The following is a 21,535-nucleotide window of genomic DNA, read 5'->3' as shown; positions in this document are numbered from 1 at the left end:
CTATCTATCCCATATCTAAAAAATATGTAAGCAGCACACAAAAATGGTGAAAAAATTGATAATTTAATGTCCCATACGGCAACGTTTCGTTCCACAGTGGAAACTTTTCTTGAGAAAGGTAGATCACAAACATCCAATGGTGACCCACGGCCTTCTCTTTTGTGCACATGGATTTCTCCAGAATGCCTGAAGCTCTTGAGGATATTATGTGACACGCCCAGGGGATGGGGATGACTCGGCGCCCGGGCCTTGTTGTTGCCTGACCTTGGGGGGGATGTCGCGGTGGTCGGCTCCCGGGCCCGTACCCTGGGGTCACTCTTTAAAAGAAAGGGGATAAAAGGGGGGGGGTTGTATGGAAAAAGGGGAATGTTCATGACGCCACTCGTGGTGTCTTGTGAGGATCACCAGCGCTGCGACAGTCCTCTGAGGCCGGTGTTTCTGACAGCTTAGCTGGTGCCGCTCCCCACAGTTGGAGCGGGACCTCAGGGCAGTGTAGGAGAAGAATGCAGAATAGAGCGTTGGCGGGTGCAGAGCCGAGGGGGAAAAGAACAGACAGAGGCAGTAGTTGAAGTCATCCAAGTCTTTACTCACGGTAGTGCTTTCTCAGCTCAGAGCTTCTCTCTGCTGTCACACGGCGAGCTGCGGCAGCCAGGGTGGGGTTCAGCACACTCCAGGTAGTTCAGGAGCACTTGACAGGACCCCCCGCTCTAATGTGTTCCTCTCTTGTTTGAACTTCTCCCGCCTTGTGTCCCCCACTGAGTCCCGTACGGGTACTGTGATGTCCCTTGTGGGTAACGTGTAGTTCCCGGACCAACTGGGTGCCCTTTTTGGTGACTTGTGGTGAGAACGTGGCGTTAGGCCGGGTCCCTCTGGATAAACGCAGATTAGGGCATACAGGTGGCGACTCCGCTCCGTCCGTATCCCCCTGGGATCCACATAAGCCTCCGGACTTTTCGACAGAGTCGTGAAGTGCAAAGTCAGATAATCGGGGACCGGTACCCCCTCTTGCGGCAGGGTCTCTCTGGCAGGGCCAGAATAAGGTGTGCAGGTGGCGACTCCGCTCCGTCCGCACCCCCTGAGATTCTTTCGCCTGTGGAGCCTATCTCCTCTGCTCCCTTCCTGGGCCTTCCTGGTTGGACTCTGACCGGGGACAGAGCCGGTTTTAACTCTGCCCCAGTCCCCCGTCTCGAGGCCTGAGACCAGGAACCGTGGACCCCTATGCCAGCTGCAGCCTTGTGCTGACCTGCCGTCCCAAAGACCCACGACTAAAGACCCGGTTATTAAAATGGCCTCCAATTATATATGATTCTTTTAAGTGCTAAAGTAAAGTGCTTCCTCGACCCTCACTCACTACATGGTTCCCCCTAACTTTGGTTCCCCCCAACTCCTCCATTCAGGACCGGGGCAGCACTATGCTGCTTTAGGCCCCCTTCAGAACTGGAGTGGTGTAGTGTTGAGTGTGTGGTTGGGGTCCTGTGTGGTACTCCATCCTTACCTTGGAGAGGAGATACCACACCTCGTTCTGAGGTGCAGTACCCCTGTGGCGACTGAACCCTCAGGGGCGCCACATTCCCCCCTGGTGAAACACAGCACGTCCGCGGGCTGCAATAGAGCAAAGACAGGGTATTTTTCAGACATTCAAATGGGAGGCACCTTCTTAAACGTTACAGGTTACATGATAAATATCAAAACATTGCATATACATATAGAAAACGGTAGACAAGATTAAGTGCTAGTTCAGCAGCAGGAGGGACCTGTCCAAAGCAAACCCTCCACGTAGGCCCTGGGGTGGCTGCAGGGCATGGTGATCCCAAGTTGGACCTCCATTTGTGCCACACCAGACAGGTTTTTGTTCTGAGGTCTGATGTTGTGTACATAAAACCAATAGGGGGCACCTCAATAGGTGCAAACTATTTACAATCCAGTCTGTTGACTGCTCACCGTCCGCAGGCACAATGTCTTAGTGGAACAAAACAATAACTGAAACTAAGCAATAAGGAAGTTTAGCCTCCGGGGACGCATTAATGGTGGTATCCCCACCGGGGGTACGGCTCGTGTTTGCCCACAGATCCGGACCGGTCTCCAGTGGCAACGCGCAAGGGGGCATCTTCCTTGAACACCCGGTGTACCTCTAGGGCGTACCAGCCACGGACTCCGTGGTGGCGGGTGTAGGAGACCAAATCTCCTGGGTACAAATTGCGGTCTGGGTGGCCTTGTTCCAGGTGGGATTCAATGTCTCGTCGGTTGACAAAGATGTCCTGTTGGAACTGGGGGCTGCGAATGAAGCCCCAACCCACTTCTTGGTTGAACCGGACGATTAGTCCCTCCTCCCGGGGACTGAAACGGGAGGCCTCTGCCTGCCTGGTTTGGGCCTTAGCGGCTTTTGACTGCACCTCTAACTGTTCACAGCGGACCCTCCGGGCACGCCGTTCCTTCTCTAGCTAGAGGAGCTCACTTTTGCAAAACTCCTCCTGCTGTCGGGCCTCAGCCTGGGTCTCCTGGGGAAACCACATTAGATCCCCCCCCTGGTTGTCCCATCTAAACTCCTCCGCTTTTGGGCAAGCAACCGGGGGTGCTGGTAACGGCGTTAACGGGGGCCGCTGCTGGTCCTCGTCCCTTGCGGACCAGTCCGGGTTTGGGTGTGAGTACACCCAGGTGAGGGCAGGTGCTGGCGGTTCCGGGAGTGTGAGGGATAGCAGGCTTCCGGAGGCTGCGGCGGCTTGGGCCTCAGGACCTGGGGCCAAGAACTGCTCCCAAGCGGTGGCGCCCGGGGATGGAGGTGACGGTAGGAGGTCCAGGAGCAGGTCGGCACACTCAGCGCCTTGGGCAGGGGTTTCACTCTTATATGCTCCTGGGCTGCATGCGGCTCTCTGGTCTTCCTCCTTTTCCGCCTGGGCTGGGGCATCGCTGATGGGGCGCGACGTGTCTTGGCGTCGGGCCGCAAGCTTCCCCAGCAGGTCCTCTCTCCACTCCGCGACCACTCTCCACTGGGCCTCCTCCACTCGCTGGGTCAGGTCCTGCATCACACCGCGGAAGAACTCGGTCTCCTACGCTGTTAGCTGAATGCTGCATCCCTCCAGGGTGAGAGAGGTGGCTGCTGGTGGGCAAGCGACGGAGGGCACATCCTGCTCTGCTTCCATCGCAGCTGCCAGGTTTGTTCTGCCTAGGCTTGCCCAGGCCACACCTTGTCTCCCTCTCTCTCTCCTCCTCTTTCGGGGGCGGTTCAGTGGCTGCTTGCAGACGGGCACTCCCTGGGACGTCCCATCTGTCTTGATGGACACAACTATGCGGACTGGGTTAGGAGGGCGGTTGCAGACAACTTTAATATAATGGAACGCAACCGACCCCGGGGTCCGCAGTGCAGCCTGGTGGACTGCTGCCGAACACTTTCCGGGTGGAAAGGAAAGCAACCAACTTAAATGTAAAACCCTTCCGTGTTTCTGCACACTGGAACGGGTATAGCAAATCGCACTATCTCCGTTAACAGCACGGGAGATAGGCGGAGAAAAACTATCTGTAGTCATGTTACAGCACAGGGACTACAGTGGCGGCGCTAGGATGCGTGTGTGACTACGCCAACGGGTACACGTGCCTCCAGCCGGCGTGCTACCGGACTGAAGGGTACTGCTCCACGTGGCTGACAGGCGATAGCCGAGGATAGGATGTCTGCAGGCTGCTCAGGGTGTTAGGCGACCCCTTTGGCAGAGCCAGACTGCTAGACGAAACTACCTGCCTCTATGGAACTAGCCTGCCTCTATGGAACTAGCCTGCCTAAGCGACCTGTGCTAATTAGCCGAGCGAACTCTGGCATCGGCAGGTCAAAGAACAGCTAGGGAGCACGTGGAACACAGTTGTCCACACAGCAGCATCACTTGCTCAAATGATCAGAGCGTGCCGCCATGTTTGTGGAGGGCCTTTTAAAGACTAAGCCCTGCCCACGACGTGCCATTGGTGACGCCATCCATGGACCAATCAGGCGGTGCCAGGTCACCGGGTCAGGTGGGTGCCAAACCACCAATCACGATCCGCCAGGTCACGGGCATGCTCAGTGCGACGAATCCTGGACTTAGATTCCAAGCACCCTGTCTCCCTCTGCAACCTATGCTTAACACTGCTAGGTACCAATACACGGGAGATAATCTGTACATCTCGTGGACCAGCTAGGCGATGGGACTGGCGATGATGCTGAGCAGCATCAGCCCTGGCTGGACTGAAATGGGAGACCACAGAAGGTCCTGGACCCATTTCAATTCCAGCCACAGACCGACGCCTAACAGACTGTCTCTGTGGTAAGGGGCGGTCTGAGCTTTTGGCGCCATTGGGGAACCTGGCCCACGATGGGAGGACTTAAGTAGTTGTTGTTTTCCCTGCACATAATGGCGCCCGTTCTTCTTGGGCGGGCACCACATTGAATGTGGAAATACAGTCTTTAGGAAAGGCGCACAGTACCCGATGGCAATCGGTATAGATTTCTGCCATTGCCACGGGCACGAAATCCACTTCATGACGCCAGGAAGAGATAATGCGCCCAGGGGATGGGGACGACTCGGCGCCCGGGCCTTGTTGTTGCCTGACCTTGGGGGGGGATGTCGCGGTGGTCCGCTCCTGGGCCCGTACCCTGGGGGCACTCTTTAAAAGAAAGGGGAGAAAAGGGGGGGGTTGTATGGAAAAAGGGGAATGTTCGTGACGCCACTCGTGGTGTCTGGTGAGGATCACCAGCGCTGCGACAGTCCTCTGAGGCCGGTGTTTCTGGCAGCTTAGTTGGTGCGGCTCCCCACAGGTAGAGCGGGGCCTCAGGGCAGTGTAGGAGAAGAATGCAGAATAGAGCATTGGCGGGTGCAGAGCCGCGGGGAAAAGAACAGACAGAGGCAGTAGTTGAAGTCATCCAAGTCTTTACTCACGGTAGTGTTTTCTCAGTTCAGAGCTTCTCTCTGCTGTCACACGGCGAGCTGCGGCAGCCAGGGTGGGGTTCAGCACACTCCAGGTAGTTCAGGAGCACTTGACAAGACCCCTGCTCTAATGTGTTCCTCTCTTGTTTGAACTTCTCCCGCCTTGTGTCCCCCACTGAGTCCCGTACGGGTACTGCGATGTCCCTTGTGGGTAACGTGTAGTTCCCGGACTGACTGGGTGCCCTTTTTGGTGACTTGTGGTGAGAACGTGGCGTTAGGCCAGGTCCCTCTGGATAAACGCAGATTAGGGCATACAAGTGGCGACTCCGCTCCGTCCGTATCCCCCTGGGATCCACATAAGCCTCCGGACTTTTCCGACAGAGACGTGAAGTGCAAAGTCAGATAATCGGGGACCGGTACCCCCTCTTGTGGCAGGGTCTCTCTGGCAGGGCCAAAATAAGGTGTGCAGGTGGCGACTCCGCTCCGTCCGCACCCCCTGAGATCCTTTCGCCTGTGGAGCGTATCTCCCCTGCTCCCCTCCTGGGCCTTCCTGGTTGGACTGTGACCGGGGACAGAGCCGATTTTAACTCTGTCCCAGTCCCCCTTCTCGAGGCCTCAGACCGGGAACCGTGGACCCCTAAGCCGGCTGCAGCCTTGTGCTGACCTGCCGTCCCAAAGACCCACGACTAAAGACCCGGTTATTAAAATGACCTCCAATTATATATGATTCTTTTAAGTGCTAAAGTAAAGTGCTTCCTCCGCCCTCACTCACTACATGGTTCCCCCTAACTTTGGTTCCCCCCAACTCCTCCATTCAGGACTGGAACAGCTCTATGGTGCTTTAGGCCCCCTTCAGAACTGGAGTGGTGTAGTGTTGAGTGTGTGGTTGGGGTCCTGTGTGGTGCTCCATCCTTACCTTGGAGAGGAGATACTGTAGCATCGGCGTCTCTGCCCCGTTCTAGGCAGAGACGCCGTCCCTCTCACCTCCCCGCTCCTGGCGCGGCGTCCTCCAGCGCTGCTCTCCCCGCTGCTTCCGGCACGCGCTCCTTCCCCGGCAGTGTGCTTAGGGCGCGCGCGCGCGCGCTCCCCCTCTCTTAAAGGGACCGCGCGCGCCGTCCTAAGGAGTCCCCGGCCAATTGCCGGAGGACCTCCCATATAAAAGGCACCTCCTCCAAAATGGAGGTGCCCGAGCAATGTTGTAGCACTGTTCACTACTCTGCTTCAGCCCTCAGGTCCCGTTGCCAGTTACCTGCCAGATACCTGCCAGATTCCTGCCAGTCTGCTGTCTAATTCCTGCCTGATATCCTGCTACCTGCCTGCTAGCCTGAGGTCCGACGGTCTGCCTTACTACTCCTGTCAGTCTGTCTAAGGACCAGCTTGCCCGCTCACCTGGGAGCGCACATCAACTACCTGCCTGCTTGCCTGAGGTCCGACGGTCTGCCTTCCAACTCTTGTCAGTCTGTCTATGGACCAGCTTGCCCGCTCACCTGGGAGCGCACATCTGCTACCTGCCTGCTAGCCTACCTGGAGGCTCTGCCGTCACGTGCTGTGACCACCTGCCTGTCCAGTGACTCCTGCCCGCTCACCTGGGAGCGCTCATCTGCTGCCTGTCTGCTAGCCTACCTGGAGGCTCTGCCGTCACGTGCTGTGACCACCCGCCTGTCCAGAGACTTCTGCCCGCTCACCTGGGAGCGCTCATCTGCCGCCTGTCTGTTGGTCTTCCTGGAGGCTCCGCCGTCACATGCTGTGACCACCCGTTTATCCAGAGACTCTCGCCTGCTCACCTGGGAGCTCACGTCTACCATCAGCCGCCACAGGTCGTACCAACCCTTTACCCAGAGACTGCCCCGGTCACTTGCCGTGACCATCTGCCCGTTCACCCAGAGACTGCCCCGGTCACTTGCCGTGACCATCTGCCCGTTCACCCAGAGACTGCCCCGGTCACTTGCCGTGACCATCTGCCCGTTCATCCAGAGACTGCCCCGGTCACTTGCCGTGACCTCCTGCCCGTTCTTCTAGAGACTGTCCCGGTCACCTGCTGTGACTGCCTGCCTGGTCGCCACCCGCTCCCTTACAAGGACGGCCCCCTTGTATAGTAGCCCAGAGGTTCCGCCTCCCAGACCCGTTACAGTTTGCTCGGGCCATGGAACCCGGTGGCCCCCAAGCTCCCTCGCTCTCGGACCTGTGTCATGAACTGTCCCGTCAGAGGTCCCAACAGGAGTCCATCCTGGGTCACCTGCGGAATGTCAATTCTCGCCTGGACACTCTGACTGCTCTGCCTGCAACCACCGCCAGTGCCATGACTCGCAATCCGGCAGCTCCACTGATCACTAATAACATGGTATCCTACCCCGGACCCTGGCTTTCTGCACCTCCTCGTTTCGGAGGCGACTCCACCCAGGCTCGTGGCTTCATAAATCAGTGCACCCTGCACTTTGAACTCCTGTCTCACCAGTTTAACTCCGACAGGGCCAAAATTGCCTTCATCATGTCCCATCTCACCGGAGAGGCCCTGGCCTGGCTAAATCCTCTATGGGAGACAGGAGACCCCCTGGTGTCTGACTTGCCTGCCTTTCTCATGGCTTTCCGGAAAGTCTTCGATGAACCCGGACGGAAGACCTCATCCGCATCATCTCTGCTACGCCTCCGTCAGGGAAGTCTCACGGTGGGCCAATATGCCATACGGTTCCATACCCTTGCCTCGGAGCTGGCCTGGGATAATGACGCTCTGGTTTCCGTCTTCTGGGAGGGTCTGTCCGGCCATATAAAAGATGAACTTGCCGGTCGGGATATTCCTACCACTCTCGATGACCTAATAACTCTTGCCACCCGGATTGACCTGCGGTTCCAGGAGCGTGCCAAAGAGGTCACCCGTGAGAGGAGGTTTCCACGTCTAGCTCCTACTTTTCAGAAACCCATCACTCCCTCCGTCTCTCCTCAGCTACACTCTCCTGAGCCTATGCAGGTCGACCAGACCAAGATGGTCGGTTCTCGCCAAGAATCTCGCCGAGCCGAGGGAAGCTGTTTCTATTGTGGCAGTATGAAGCACTTCATCCGTTCCTGCCCGGAAAAGCCGGGAAACGCCAGTGTCTAGGACCACTCGGAGAGGTCGTCCTAGACAAAAGTAAGCCCTCTCCGTCTCTGACCTTACCGGTCTCTATTGCTTGGGGAGAAAACCGTCTCTTTGAACTCGCCCATCTGGATTCTGGAGCTGCTGGAAACCTCATCTCCCAGTCTCTGGTAGAGAGATACCATATTCCCACCAAGTCCCTGGCTGAACCATTGTCAGTCGCCTCCGTGGATGGAAGACTTCTCTCGGAGACCATCCTGCTCGTCACCGAACCCATAACCCTGCAGGTGGGAATGCTGCACTCTGAGGAGATCTCATTCCATGTGCTGTCCGGACTTTCTCACTCCCTGTTGCTAGGTCTACCTTGGCTCCAGACACATGAACCCGTATTGAACTGGCGGTCCGGTGAAGTACTCCGATGGGGTCCTGACTGCCATAGGACCTGCCTGGTCCCGGTCCGTCCACTTCGCCCTCAGCCTACTCCAGCTAACTTACCTGGTCTCCCGGCTCCCTACTGGCCCTATGCGGACGTCTTCGGTAAGAAGGAAGCTGAGACGTTGCCACCCCATAGGCCATACGATTGCCCGATCGACCTGGTACCTGGCACCACTCCTCCCCGTGGGCGTATCTACCCGTTGTCTGCAGCCGAGACCCGAGCCATGTCTGAGTACATTGAAGAGAATCTGGCTAGGGGATTTATCCGAAAATCTACCTCCCCGGCTGGAGCCGGATTCTTCTTTGTCAAAAAGAAAGACGGCTCGCTACGTCCCTGTATTGACTACAGAGGACTCAATCTCATCACGGTAAAAAACAAATATCCCCTGCCACTCATCTCCGAATTGTTTGACCGTCTCAAGGGCGCCAGGATCTTCTCCAAGCTGGATCTACGAGGAGCGTATAATCTGGTCCGTATCCGTCAAGGAGACGAGTGGAAGACGGCATTCAATACCCGGGACGGTCACTACGAGTACCTTGTGATGCCCTTCGGTCTCTGTAATGCTCCCGCGGTCTTTCAGGAACTAGTCAACGACATCTTCCGTGACCTCCTGTACTCCTGCGTAGTGGTATACCTGGACGATATCTTGGTCTTCTCTCCGGATCTCCCCACACACCGGAGAGATGTTCGTCAGGTCCTGCTTAGGCTTCGGCAGAACCACCTTTACGCCAAATACGAGAAGTGCCTCTTCGATCAGACCTCCCTTCCGTTCTTGGGCTATGTCATCTCCCAAACAGGTCTGCAAATGGATCCCGAGAAGCTCTCTTCCGTTCTAAAATGGCCTCGTCCTGAAGGTTTGAAGGCGATACAGCGATTCCTGGGCTTCGCTAATTATTATCGTCTTTTCATCCCACACTTCTCGTCTCGGACTGCTCCCATATCTGCACTTACCCGTAAGGGGGCTAACCCCAGAACATGGTCGCCTGAAGCCGAGGAGGCCTTCCTTTCCCTAAAGAAAGCCTTCGCCTCTGCTCCCGTCCTGCACCGTCCGGACTGTAATAAACAATTCTACCTGGAGGTTGATGCCTCCTCTTCCGGAGCCGGAGCGGTGCTCACCCAGAAGTCTTCTACTGGGAGAATGGTAACGTGCGGCTTCTTCTCCAAAATCTTCTCCTCGTCGGAGCGCAACTACTCCATTGGAGACCGGGAATTGCTAGCCATCAAATTGGCACTGGGAGAGTGGCGCTATCTGCTTGAAGGGGCTCTCTACCCGGTAATTATCTACACGGATCACAAAAACCTGGCATATCTCCAAAATGCCCAGAGACTCAATCCTCGCCAGGCCCGGTGGTCGTTGTTTTTTGCCCGCTTCGACTTCATTCTTCATTTCCGTCCGGCGGACAAGAACGTCAAAGCTGATGCCTTGTCCCGGTCCTTCCTGTCCTCCGATCAAGAGGAGGAACCTACGCACATCATCGACTCCTCCAAGGTGATGAATGTGGCCCCCTTGGATCTGACTCGTCTTCCACCCGGTAAGACGTTCGTAGCTGTGCCAGATCGGGAGAGGGTTCTTCGCTGGGGACATTCTTCTAAACTAGCTGGCCATGCTGGCCAAAAGAAGACCTTCCAACTTATTACCCGGCATTACTGGTGGCCTACCCTGCGTAAGGACGTAGTAGACTTCGTCGCGGCCTGTTCATCCTGTGCCCGTAACAAAGTTCCCCGACATCTACCTGCCGGCCATCTCCTGCCCCTTCCCGTACCTGCTGATCCTTGGCAACACATCGCTATGGACTTTATCACCGACCTTCCAGTTTCTGCCGGTTGCACTGTCATTTGGGTTGTCGCTGACCGTTTTTCTAAGATGGCCCACTTCATTCCCCTGCCTGGTCTTCCGTCTGCACCCGAGCTGGCTAAAGACTTTATCCGCCACATCTTCCGTCTCCATGGTCTGCCCCTCCACATTGTGTCGGATCGTGGGGTTCAGTTCACCTCTCGCTTCTGGAGAGCCACATGTAAGCTGCTGGACATTACCCTGGATTTCTCCTCCGCTTACCACCCTCAGTCCAATTGTCAAGTGGAGCGGATCAATCAGATCTTGTCCAGCTACCTCCGGCACTTCGTTGATGCTCACCACTCGGACTGGGTGGATCTCCTACCATGGGCCGAGTTCTCTTATAACAACCATGAGAGCGAGTCCTCTTCCAAATCCCCGTTCTTTATAGTCGGTGGCCAACATCCCCGGATTCCACTTCCTGTCTCCGTTTCTGTGGACAACCCTGCTGCGGAGTCTCTTGTCAGCGAATTTTCTACTATTTGGGAGAGCACCAGGTCCGCTCTTCTTCTCTCCTCTGAGCGGATGAAGAGATATGCTGATAAGAGACGTCTGGATCCGCCCCAATTCCGTCCGGGAGACAAGGTTTGGCTCTCATCCAAACATGTGCGGCTCAAAGTACCCTCCTACAAGTTGGGTCCTCGATTCATCGGCCCCTTCGAAGTCCTCAGGCAAATTAACCCTGTGGCCTACAAATTAAAACTCCCGGCCACCCTACGGATCCCCAACTCCTTCCACGTATCTCTCCTCAAACCCGTTGTCTTTAACTTTTTTTCCAAAAATCCAGGTGCCCCTCCTGCTCCGGTGTCCGATGATGACATCTTTGAGGTAGAGAGTATTCTGGCCTCCAAGAGGGTAAGAGGAAAAACCTTTTTTCTGGTAGATTGGAAGGGGTTTGGTCCTGAGGAGAGAACTTGGGAACCCAGGGAGAACATCAACGCCCCGCTTCTCCTTGAGAAATTTCTTTCTGGCCAAAAAAAGAGGGGGCCTAAAGGGGGGGGTACTGTAGCATCGGCGTCTCTGCCCCGTTCTAGGCAGAGACGCCGTCCCTCTCACCTCCCCGCTCCTGGCGCGGCGTCCTCCAGCGCTGCTCTCCCCGCTGCTTCCGGCACGCGCTCCTTCCCCGGCAGTGTGCTTAGGGCGCGCGCGCGCGTGCTCCCCCTCTCTTAAAGGGACCGCGCGCGCCGTCCTAAGGAGTCCAATTGCCGGAGGACCTCCCATATAAAAGGCACCTCCTCCAAAATGGAGGTGCCCGAGCAATGTTGTAGCACTGTTCACTACTCTGCTTCAGCCCTCAGGTCCCGTTGCCAGTTACCTGCCAGATACCTGCCAGATTCCTGCCAGTCTGCTGTCTAATTCCTGCCTGCTAGCCTGAGGTCCGACGGTCTGCCTTACTACTCCTGTCAGTCTGTCTAAGGACCAGCTTGCCCGCTCACCTGGGAGCGCACATCAACTACCTGCCTGCTTGCCTGAGGTCCGACGGTCTGCCTTCCAACTCTTGTCAGTCTGTCTATGGACCAGCTTGCCCGCTCACCTGGGAGCGCACATCTGCTACCTGCCTGCTAGCCTACCTGGAGGCTCTGCCGTCACGTGCTGTGACCACCTGCCTGTCCAGTGACTCCTGCCCGCTCACCTGGGAGCGCTCATCTGCTGCCTGTCTGCTAGCCTACCTGGAGGCTCTGCCGTCACGTGCTGTGACCACCCGCCTGTCCAGAGACTTCTGCCCGCTCACCTGGGAGCGCTCATCTGCCGCCTGTCTGTTGGTCTTCCTGGAGGCTCCGCCGTCACATGCTGTGACCACCCGTTTATCCAGAGACTCTCGCCTGCTCACCTGGGAGCTCACGTCTACCATCAGCCGCCACAGGTCGTACCAACCCTTTACCCAGAGACTGCCCCGGTCACTTGCCGTGACCATCTGCCCGTTCACCCAGAGACTGCCCCGGTCACTTGCCGTGACCATCTGCCCATTCACCCAGAGACTGCCCCGGTCACTTGCCGTGACCATCTGCCCGTTCATCCAGAGACTGCCCCGGTCACTTGCCGTGACCTCCTGCCCGTTCTTCTAGAGACTGTCCCGGTCACCTGCTGTGACTGCCTGCCTGGTCGCCACCCGCTCCCTTACAAGGACCGCCCCTTGTATAGTAGCCCAGAGGTTCCGCCTCCCAGACCCGTTACAGATACCACACCTTGTTCTGAGGTGCAGTACCCCTGTGGCGACTGAACCCTCAGGGGCACCACATATGTACTGCAGATGGTGGGATAATCAAAGCTTTTCCAATTTTACGTTGAGAAACATTTTTCTGAAATTGAAACATATACAGTGAAGGAAATAATTATTTAATCCCTTGCTGTTTTTGTAAGTTTGCCCACTGACAAAGACATGAACAGTCTATAATTTTAAGGGTAGATTAATTTTAACATTGAGAGATAGAATATCCCGCCCCAAAAAAAAAATCAAGAAAATCACATTGTATAAATTAGATACATTTATTTGCATTTTGCAGTGAGAAATAAGTATTTGATCCCCTACAAACCATTATGAGTTCTGGCTCCTACAGACCAGTTAGACGCTCCTAATCAACTCGTTACCTGCATTAAAGACAGCTGTCTTACATAGTCACCTGTATGAAAGACTCCTGTCCACAGACTCAATTAATCAGTCAGACTTTAACCTCTACAACATGGGCAAGACCAAAGAGCTTTCTAAGGATGACAGGGACAATATCACAAATCTGCACAAAGCTGGAATGGGCTACAAAACCATAAGTAAGACGTAGGGTGAGAAGGAGAAATACAAAATGACTGCCAATCAAGATCGATTTGGGGCACTATGCAAAATCTCAACTTGTGGGGTATCCTTGATCATGAGGAAGGTGAGAGATCAGCCTAAAACTACACGGGGAGAATTTGTTAATGATTTCAAGGCAGCTGGGACCACAGTCACCAAGAAAACCATTGGTAACACATGACGCCTTAAAGGTTTAAAATCCTGCAGTGCCCGCAAGGTCCCCCTGCTCAAGAAGGCACATGTGCAGGCCCGTCTGGAGTTTGCCAATGAACACGTGGCTATCCTATCTGATATTTAAATTTGTAGACTTTTGGCCTAAGAGACTTGTCTGGTAGAAATGGTTAAGGTCCCATCAGAGAAAGGTCAACTTGTCATGGCTGATGAGTGCACATGAATTGGCCAATTTATGTGCTAAGCACATTCATTTTATAAGTATATTCTGTATGACGTAAAAGCAGTTTATATTTCACATATTCAATGTTTGGTTATATATTAGCACAAAGAGTGCTGCTATACTCTCTTGTGTATATATAATACAGTCACAGAAGCTTGTATCTGTTCACATCTGCTTCATCTATCTATCTATCTATTGTAAGAGGGTCACTGGCAATGTATGTGAGGGGAGATATGTATCACTAAGATTGCTATCTTCCGTGATGTGAAACCCAGAAGTTTCTCTCCAGCATGTTATCTGCTGAGGGGTTAATCAGTCATGAAAGGATTGTTTTTTTGTGAGTAGCTGTAAAAGATGGGTGGGACGGGTACTCACCATATCTCCACCTCAAGAGTGAGGTTGGAAAGTTAAATGTCCTGCCATTGAGTTTTTCTCTCTGTCTGTGTGTCTGGAGAAAAGGAAGTCTCCAGTCTGGAGCTCCAGTAGGAGCTGAAGTTTGTTGTATCCTGAGTGGGCAAATCCTGCAGGCATATGAACTGTACTAAGTTATCTGTTGTTTTGCTGTTATGCCAGAAAGGCGGTGTTTATTTTGCTAAATCCTGCACGGGTTTATGTCGTGTTTAAATAAACCAGCAGAAGAAACGTTCCTGTGTCCACCTCTGAGAGCAACCGAGTGAGCCAATCTACCACACTATCTACAAAAAACAAAAAAACTGACGAGAACCTCCATATAGTGTGAAAAGGTGCAAGCTGCAATGACTGCACAACATACAAAATAAACACAACAGCACTCTGTAAGGGCCACGGTATATGCAAACACTGAAAACAAGAGATCTGAACTGCATTATTGGTAAATAGAATGTACTTACAAAACTAAAGGCTCTTAGCACATACATTGGCCAATTCATGTATGCCCATCAACCACGGCAAAGTGACCTTCCTCTGATGGGTATCTATCCTAATACTTATCAAAAATGCCTCTCTATCTATCTATCTGTCTGTCTATCTCTTTCATTTCTATCTACAAACCAAATAATACAACAGCACTCTGTATACACTAAAATCTCTGCAAACATTGAATATGTGAAATTTAAAGAAATCTGTCACCAGGTTTTTGCCACATAATCTGATGTAGAGAAAGAGACCCTGATTCCAGCTATGTGTCAATTACTGTGCTGCTTGCTGTAGTTTTGATAAAATCACAATTTTACCATAGTTTAGTATGAGATTATCATTAGAAAACTAGTAAATCTGCTGCCTGGTAGTCCTCCATATTAATGAAATCTGTATAACTCTACACCCACCAATGATTGGCAAAGAACTGCTAGATCTGCAGCAGAGAAAACTGTGATTGTATCAAAATGAGACCAAGTAGCCCAGTAAGTGATACAACGCTGGGATCAGGGTCTCTGCCCCGGGGTAGCAAAAATCTAGCGCTAGATTCCATTTAATCTGAATTTACTGCTGTACAAAATATACTAGATTGGCAAATTCATGAGAGGTGATCTGTCACGACAAGACGTACCTTTCTTAGATGGGACCCAAAATCTAATAATTATTAAATATGCCTCTCATTGGCTAAAAGCCTACAAATTCTATCTATCTATCTCTCTATTTCATAGGTCATGGGTCTATCACCACTAAAGGGAGCGATCATCATTACCTCGGCAGCTTGGACACTACAGCCAATTCATTTTGAAAAGGAAAAGGAAGAAGGAATGATTAAACATCCCAAGTAGTAGTAAAATCTGCAAAAATTTTATTGAAAAGATCAGATAAAAAGAGGAGGGGGAAGAAATGAAATGCATACATGCAGTTAATGGGTGCACGTCCTGTACAGGAATCAAACATAACGCTCAATTCATCTGAGTATAAGCAATACATCTCAGTATAGGCACCATAATCTACCTATTCAATATAATAGCACCATCTCATATGGCCTAGATAGTTATGTATACCACCTAATCAGAGGCGCAATAATGCAAAAATATATTCACCATCTGTAAGTACGTGTAATTACCTCAGTAAGTATAGCCGAGGCGGCAGTGAGATCCCTAGTTGGACGCGCGCTCACCCCGACGCGCGATTCGGCGGAGCCTTCAGTGGGCGGTACATAATCAGACAGGCAGATATAAAAAGACATTAGCAATTAATCTTTATTTAGTTAGTCCCATATGGTGCATGTGATATTTAGCATTTTTTGCACTACGTTATATTAGAGACATGCATATACTTTCCATGAGTTATTTATAGGCAATTAATTTTGCAAAATTCCAAAATACAAAGCAGAATTAATATTATTTTTTTCAATTCATAAATTGTCTCTTAGTCCTCTTACCTCTTATTCCTGGTCAGCCCATGATGTAGTAGATCTGACTGCACTGCACTTTTCCCATATGGAGACCTTGCATGGCACTTTATTCCAATGCTTCTAGGGGAATTTTCTCCATAATTCAGCATCTAATAGAATCTGAACTATATATGGATGAACTGTCTGATCCTATAGACTTACATTGATACAAGTCTGTACAACTCAACTTGTTATATGGCTGTGGGCAGAAAGTATAGTATTATTTTCTGCTCTATAGCTCAATGCACATGGAATTACCATATGCACAAATCGTTAGTGTATGTTCTCTTGATCTGTATATGCAGCATTATTTCTACCCTGGATTTGTGTGAAAAAAAATCTCCTATGTCTTACATTAGCAGAATTATGAATGAGATTTTACAAAATATCATGCACATGCTGCACAGAAGGTCCATAGCATAAATTGTCTGGCACTGTGCTTTTCAAAGATCAATTATGCCGGACCTGAAAAAGGTCCAGGCAGATTTTGAAGGGAATATGACACTGAAAAACACCTCTTTTTTAAATCAGATTTTTGTGTTTCATGTATTTAAAAAAACAATAACATTATTTAAAATATTTTTACTTTATCACAAACTTTATTCAAAGTAAAATATTCCAATTTTCACACTAATGGCTAATGCAACTATACGATTTTTTTACTTCTGGACATGCACATGCACATTAGCAGTGGTAGACTGACTCACATCATGTCTTTTCTATTGAAAGAATCACTCCTCCTCCCATCAAAAATTTTATCTCCTTAATACATTGCAATCATCATATTATATAGCACTATGTACTTATAATTGCTCATTTTGCTTTTCTACCAAGATGGGTTGTAGAGTCCGTTTCATGCTACCACAAGTGTGAAAGCACAACCAACATTCAAAAGTGACCTGAACATCATCCAGAAAGCATTGGTACTGAGATGTGGTCTGTGGTCCCCACCTGCAGAACCACTCCTTTATTGAGGGTGTCTTGATAATTGCCAATAATTTCCATCTATTGTCTATTCCATTTGCACAACAGCATGAGAAATTGATTGTCAATCAGTGTTGCTTCCTAAGTGGACACTTTGATTTCACAGAAGCTTGATTTACTTGGAGTTATATTCTGTTGTTTAAGTGTTCCCTTTATTTTTTTTAGCAGTGTATATATGTATATTTAATTGTCTAAAATAATAATCAAATGTATAAATATTTACCATAACATTATGGATGGTAAAAATGCTCACACAGAATGCCAAGAATGAAAAAACGAACGATCATTGACATAAAAAAATATATATTTTCTTTATCAGTTTTGCAGACACAAAATGAAAATGCATGTGTGACTGGTATTTTAGGCTGGGAAAAATAATGTATAAATCTCCATGCTGCTCGCTCTCCAATGAGTGAAATCTGTGGAATTCCCATTAAGAACTCACCGTATCGAGGACCCGCAGTAGACACATAATATCAAAGAGCCTGTAAAGTGAATCATTTTCTGTTTCCCGGGGTGAAGCTGTTACTCAAACATGTTTGTGCACTTTAAAATATGCAGCCTCCTAATGATCCACTAAATTAGCACCAGTGATGCAAGCTGATAATTCTCCTGGTGATGTACGGCAGCACAGAGTGTGAAATGATTTGCCTGAATGCTATGTGTTAATTAGGGATTTGCTAACAATTTAATGAGGGAAAGGCAACTAGGAGGTTATGCGGCAGGGAACTCTCAGGTTATCGTTCTTACGTTTCATCATTTCTTTTCAAGATGTCGCGATGCGGAGAAGAATTTACACAACGCTTCGACGAAATGCACGTATGCCGGTCTCTCTGGAAATGAAGATGCGGAGGACGTCTCAGGAATTCTGCAGTGTACAGCGAATGTCCTTGGTATGTAGTGAACATCTAAATAAGACGTTATCTCTGTGCGGCCTAGCAGATCATTACTGACGATCCTCATATTAAGGTTTTCAGTAAAAAGTATCGTTTTTATTCCAAGTAAAAGAAAGTTCAATGCTGATTATATGTATAGACAAGATATAGAATGTATAATCGTAATCTTTATTTATACAGCGCCAACGTATTCCACAGAAATGTACAATGACATAACAAACAAGCAGCATGACATATAATCAATGGTGGTGAACAATGAGATAAAAGAACAAAGGTTCTGTACATAAGAGCTGACACTCTACAGGAGAGAGGACCCTGCACATAAGAGCTGACACTCTACAGGAGAGAGGACTCTGCACATAAGAACTGACACTCTACAGGAGAGAGGACCCTGCACATAAGAGCTGACACTCTACAGGAGAGAGGACCCTGCACATAAGAGCTGACACTCTACAGGAGACAGGACCCTGCACATAAGAGCTGACACTCTACAGGAGAGAGGACTCTGCACATAAGAGCTGACACTCTACAGGAGACAGGACCCTGCACATAAGAGCTGACGCTTTACAGGAGAGAGGACCCTGCACATAAGAGCTGACGCTCTACAGGAGAGAGGACCCTGCACATAGAGCTGACACTCTACAGGAGAGAGGACCCTGCACATAAGAGCTGACACTCTACAGGAGTGAAGACCCTGGACACAAGAGCTGACACTCTACAGGAGAGAGGACCCTGCACATAAGAGCTGACACTCTACAGGAGAGAGGACCCTGCACATAAGAGCTGACGCTTTACAGGAGACAGGACCCTGCACATAAGAGCTGACACTCTACAGGAGAGAGGACCCTGCACATAAGAACTGACACTCTACAGGAGAGAGGACCCTGCACATAAGAGCTGACACTCTACAGGAGAGAGGTCCCTGCACATAAGAGCTGACACTCTACAGGAGACAGGACTCTGCACATAAGAGCTGACACTCTACAGGAGACAGGGCGCTGCACATAAGAGCTGACGCTTTACAGGAGAGACGACCCTGTACAAAAGAGCTGATGCTTTACAGGAGAGACGACCCTGTACAAAAGAGCTGACACTCTACAGGAGAGAGGACCCTGCACATAAGAGCTGACACTCTACAGGAGTGAAGACCCTGGACATAAGAGCTGACACTCTACAGGAGAGAGGACCCTGCACATAAGAGCTGACGCTCTACAGGAGAGAGGACCCTGTACATAATAGCTGACACTCTACAGGAGAGAGGACCCTGCACATAAGAGCTGACACTCTACAGGAGTGAAGACCCTGGACATAAGAGCTGACACTCTACAGGAGAGAGAACCCTGCACATAAGAGCTGACACTCTACAGGAGAGAGGACCTTGCACATAAGAGCTGACATTCTACAGGAGAGAGGACCCTGCACATAACAGCTGACACTCTACAGGAGAGAGGGCCCTGCACATAAGAACTGACACTCTACAGTAGAGAAGACCCTGCACATAACAGCTGGCACTCTACAGGAGAGAGGACCCTGCACATAAGAGCTGACACTCTACAGGAGAGAGGACCCTGCACATAAGAGCTGACGCTGTACAGGAGAGAGGACCCTGCACATAAGAGCTGACATTCTACAGGAGAGAGGACCCTGCACATAAGAGCTGGCACTCTACAAGAGAGAGGACCCTGCACATAAGAGCTGACACTCTACAGGAGAGAGGTCCCTACACATAAGAACTGACACTCTACAGTAGAGAAGACCCTGCACATAAGAGCTGACACTCTACAGGAGAGAGGACCCTGCACATAAGAGCTGACACTCTACAGGAGAGAGGACCCTGCACCTAAGAGCTGACACTCTACAGGAGGGAGGACCCTGCACATAAGAGCTGACACTCTACAGGAGAGAGGACACTGCACATAAGAGCTGACACTCTACAGGAGGGAGGAACCTGCACATAAGAGCTGACACTCTACAGGAGTGAAGACCCTGGACGTAATAACTGTTACTCTGCAGGAGAGAGGACCCTGCACATAAGAGCTGACACTCTATGGCACAATACCTATATGGTGTGTTTTGGCATTGGGAATTAGTAGTTTCCTAGTGGTAAGGTTGAAATCCATTGAGTTCCACATACGGCAATCAGACCAGTTCCCTGGATCAACGTCTCATCACAGAATCTAATCCCCATAACCTGTAGTATTTGTAATGCAGCGACGTGCTTGCATTACGGTAATGGTCTAGGATGTGTTTTACCTGACCATATACCTTTCCCTCAGCTGACTGGTAACATGACTGTGACATCATACAGGTCCTGTATGCACAGTTAAGGTCTGTACTCATGACTTGGACAGCACACAGGACCTATACACACAGCTGACTGATCACATGACTGTGACATCAGCAAGGTCCTGTCAGTATGTGTGTGTGTGTGCACAGGATATATAAACCCTGGTAATTTGAGACAGGTGTGTTCAGTGTGAGGCGTGAGGCCTGTGCTCCGTGTGTGTGGGACACCGTTTGCGAGAGTGAAGCCTGGCAGCCTGAAAGGCCGAGCCTGGATCCTGTGCGTGGATGTCAGTGGCCTTTGAGGGAGAGCCGGCTTGGTGAAGAACCCTGAAAGGCGCAGGCTGGATGTCAAGTGTGAAGACATACCAGTAGCCTTCGAGGAATGACGGCTGGAGACCCCTACCTGGGAAGCCGCAAAGCCACAGTGGTGGCAAGCGTAATGGACTGCAGCAGCTAAACCCGGCAAAGGTAATACACTTTGTTACATGGACTGTGTTATGGACATTGATAATTTATTACCTTGCCGTAGGCTGTAACCTGGAGCAAGTGGGCCTGTGTGCCACTTGTCTCATGAATATTGTAGATATGTGTGTCGGCGTGCCACGGAGTTGGACCCGGTGAACTGTGGCTTATGATGTAATAAACTGCAACTTTGTGAGAAAAGCGTAAAGACATTGCACGTGTGCATTGATTGACGCAGCGAAGCGAGTAACCCCCAGTATGATGACTAGCGCTGCCTTACATATTATAGAAAGACATCCAGCCTTCCTTCTTCAAAGTTTTTTTGTGTATCAACCATTACAACATTATGTGAGAGAGAGCTCCACAGTCTCACTGCTCTTACAGTAAAGAATCTGCGTTTGTGATTGCAATTAAACCTTCTTTCTTCTAGACATAGAAGATGCCCCCTTGTCTCTGTGGCAGGCCTAGGTGTATGAAGATCATTAGAAAGATCTCTGTACTGTCCCTTCTTATATTTGTACATTGTAATAAAATCACCCCTAAGCCTAGGTTTTTCCAAACTGATTAACCCCCAAGGTTGTTAACCTGTCTTTGTTCTGCAGTTCACCCATTTCCTTAATAACCATAGTTGCTGTAATGCACACGCCCGGGCTGAGCGGCGTGTGCGTGTGATTGTAGTGATTCCACTGGACCGTGCCGGAGAGTGAATGCCTGGAGGGGCGTAACTAGGTATTCACCCGATCCGACCAGGGTCGCACGACGGCATACGACGCCAGTGCACCAAGGAGGAACCGAGCAGATGGACCAGGTGCTACTCCAGGACAGACCCCGGACACGGCTGTTGACCCACACAGGGGAATACAGGAACAGACTGGTAGGCTGGCACACAGACTGGTGGGTATAGGCAGGCACGACTGGTATGCAGGCAGGCGGGTATGCAGGCAGGGGGGTACAGGCAAGCACAGCTAGAGTGCAGACAGGGAGGCACTAGCAGGTAGGAACACAGGCGGGATAGGACCCAGTACACACTGGGACTCAGGAACAATACAGGCAGAGGGGTACAGGCAAGCACAGCTAGAGTGCAGACAGGGAGGCACTAGCAGGTAGGGACACTGGCGGGATAGGACCCAGTACACACTGGGACTC

The 21,535-nt window shown here is 50.9% G+C and overlaps 1 protein-coding gene across 1 annotated transcript in view; it reads left to right on the top strand.

The window, feature by feature from the left end:
* The window catches only part of GUCY1A2 (guanylate cyclase 1 soluble subunit alpha 2), a 398,286-nt gene that overhangs the window by 121,340 nt on the left and 255,411 nt on the right, over positions 1 to 21,535 (top strand). Inside the window, exon 3 of the mRNA XM_073662188.1 lies at positions 17,517 to 17,638. Coding sequence (XP_073518289.1) covers positions 17,517 to 17,638 — 122 coding nt within the window. The remainder of the gene's footprint in view (positions 1 to 17,516; positions 17,639 to 21,535) is intronic.

Source organism: Phyllobates terribilis, unplaced genomic scaffold (genome assembly GCF_046119375.1).
Source record: "Phyllobates terribilis strain yellow unplaced genomic scaffold, ASM4611937v1 Scaffold_2__4_contigs__length_985480577, whole genome shotgun sequence".
Lineage (NCBI taxonomy): Eukaryota > Metazoa > Chordata > Amphibia > Anura > Dendrobatidae > Phyllobates > Phyllobates terribilis.
This window is presented reverse-complemented; position numbering and strand designations above follow the sequence as displayed.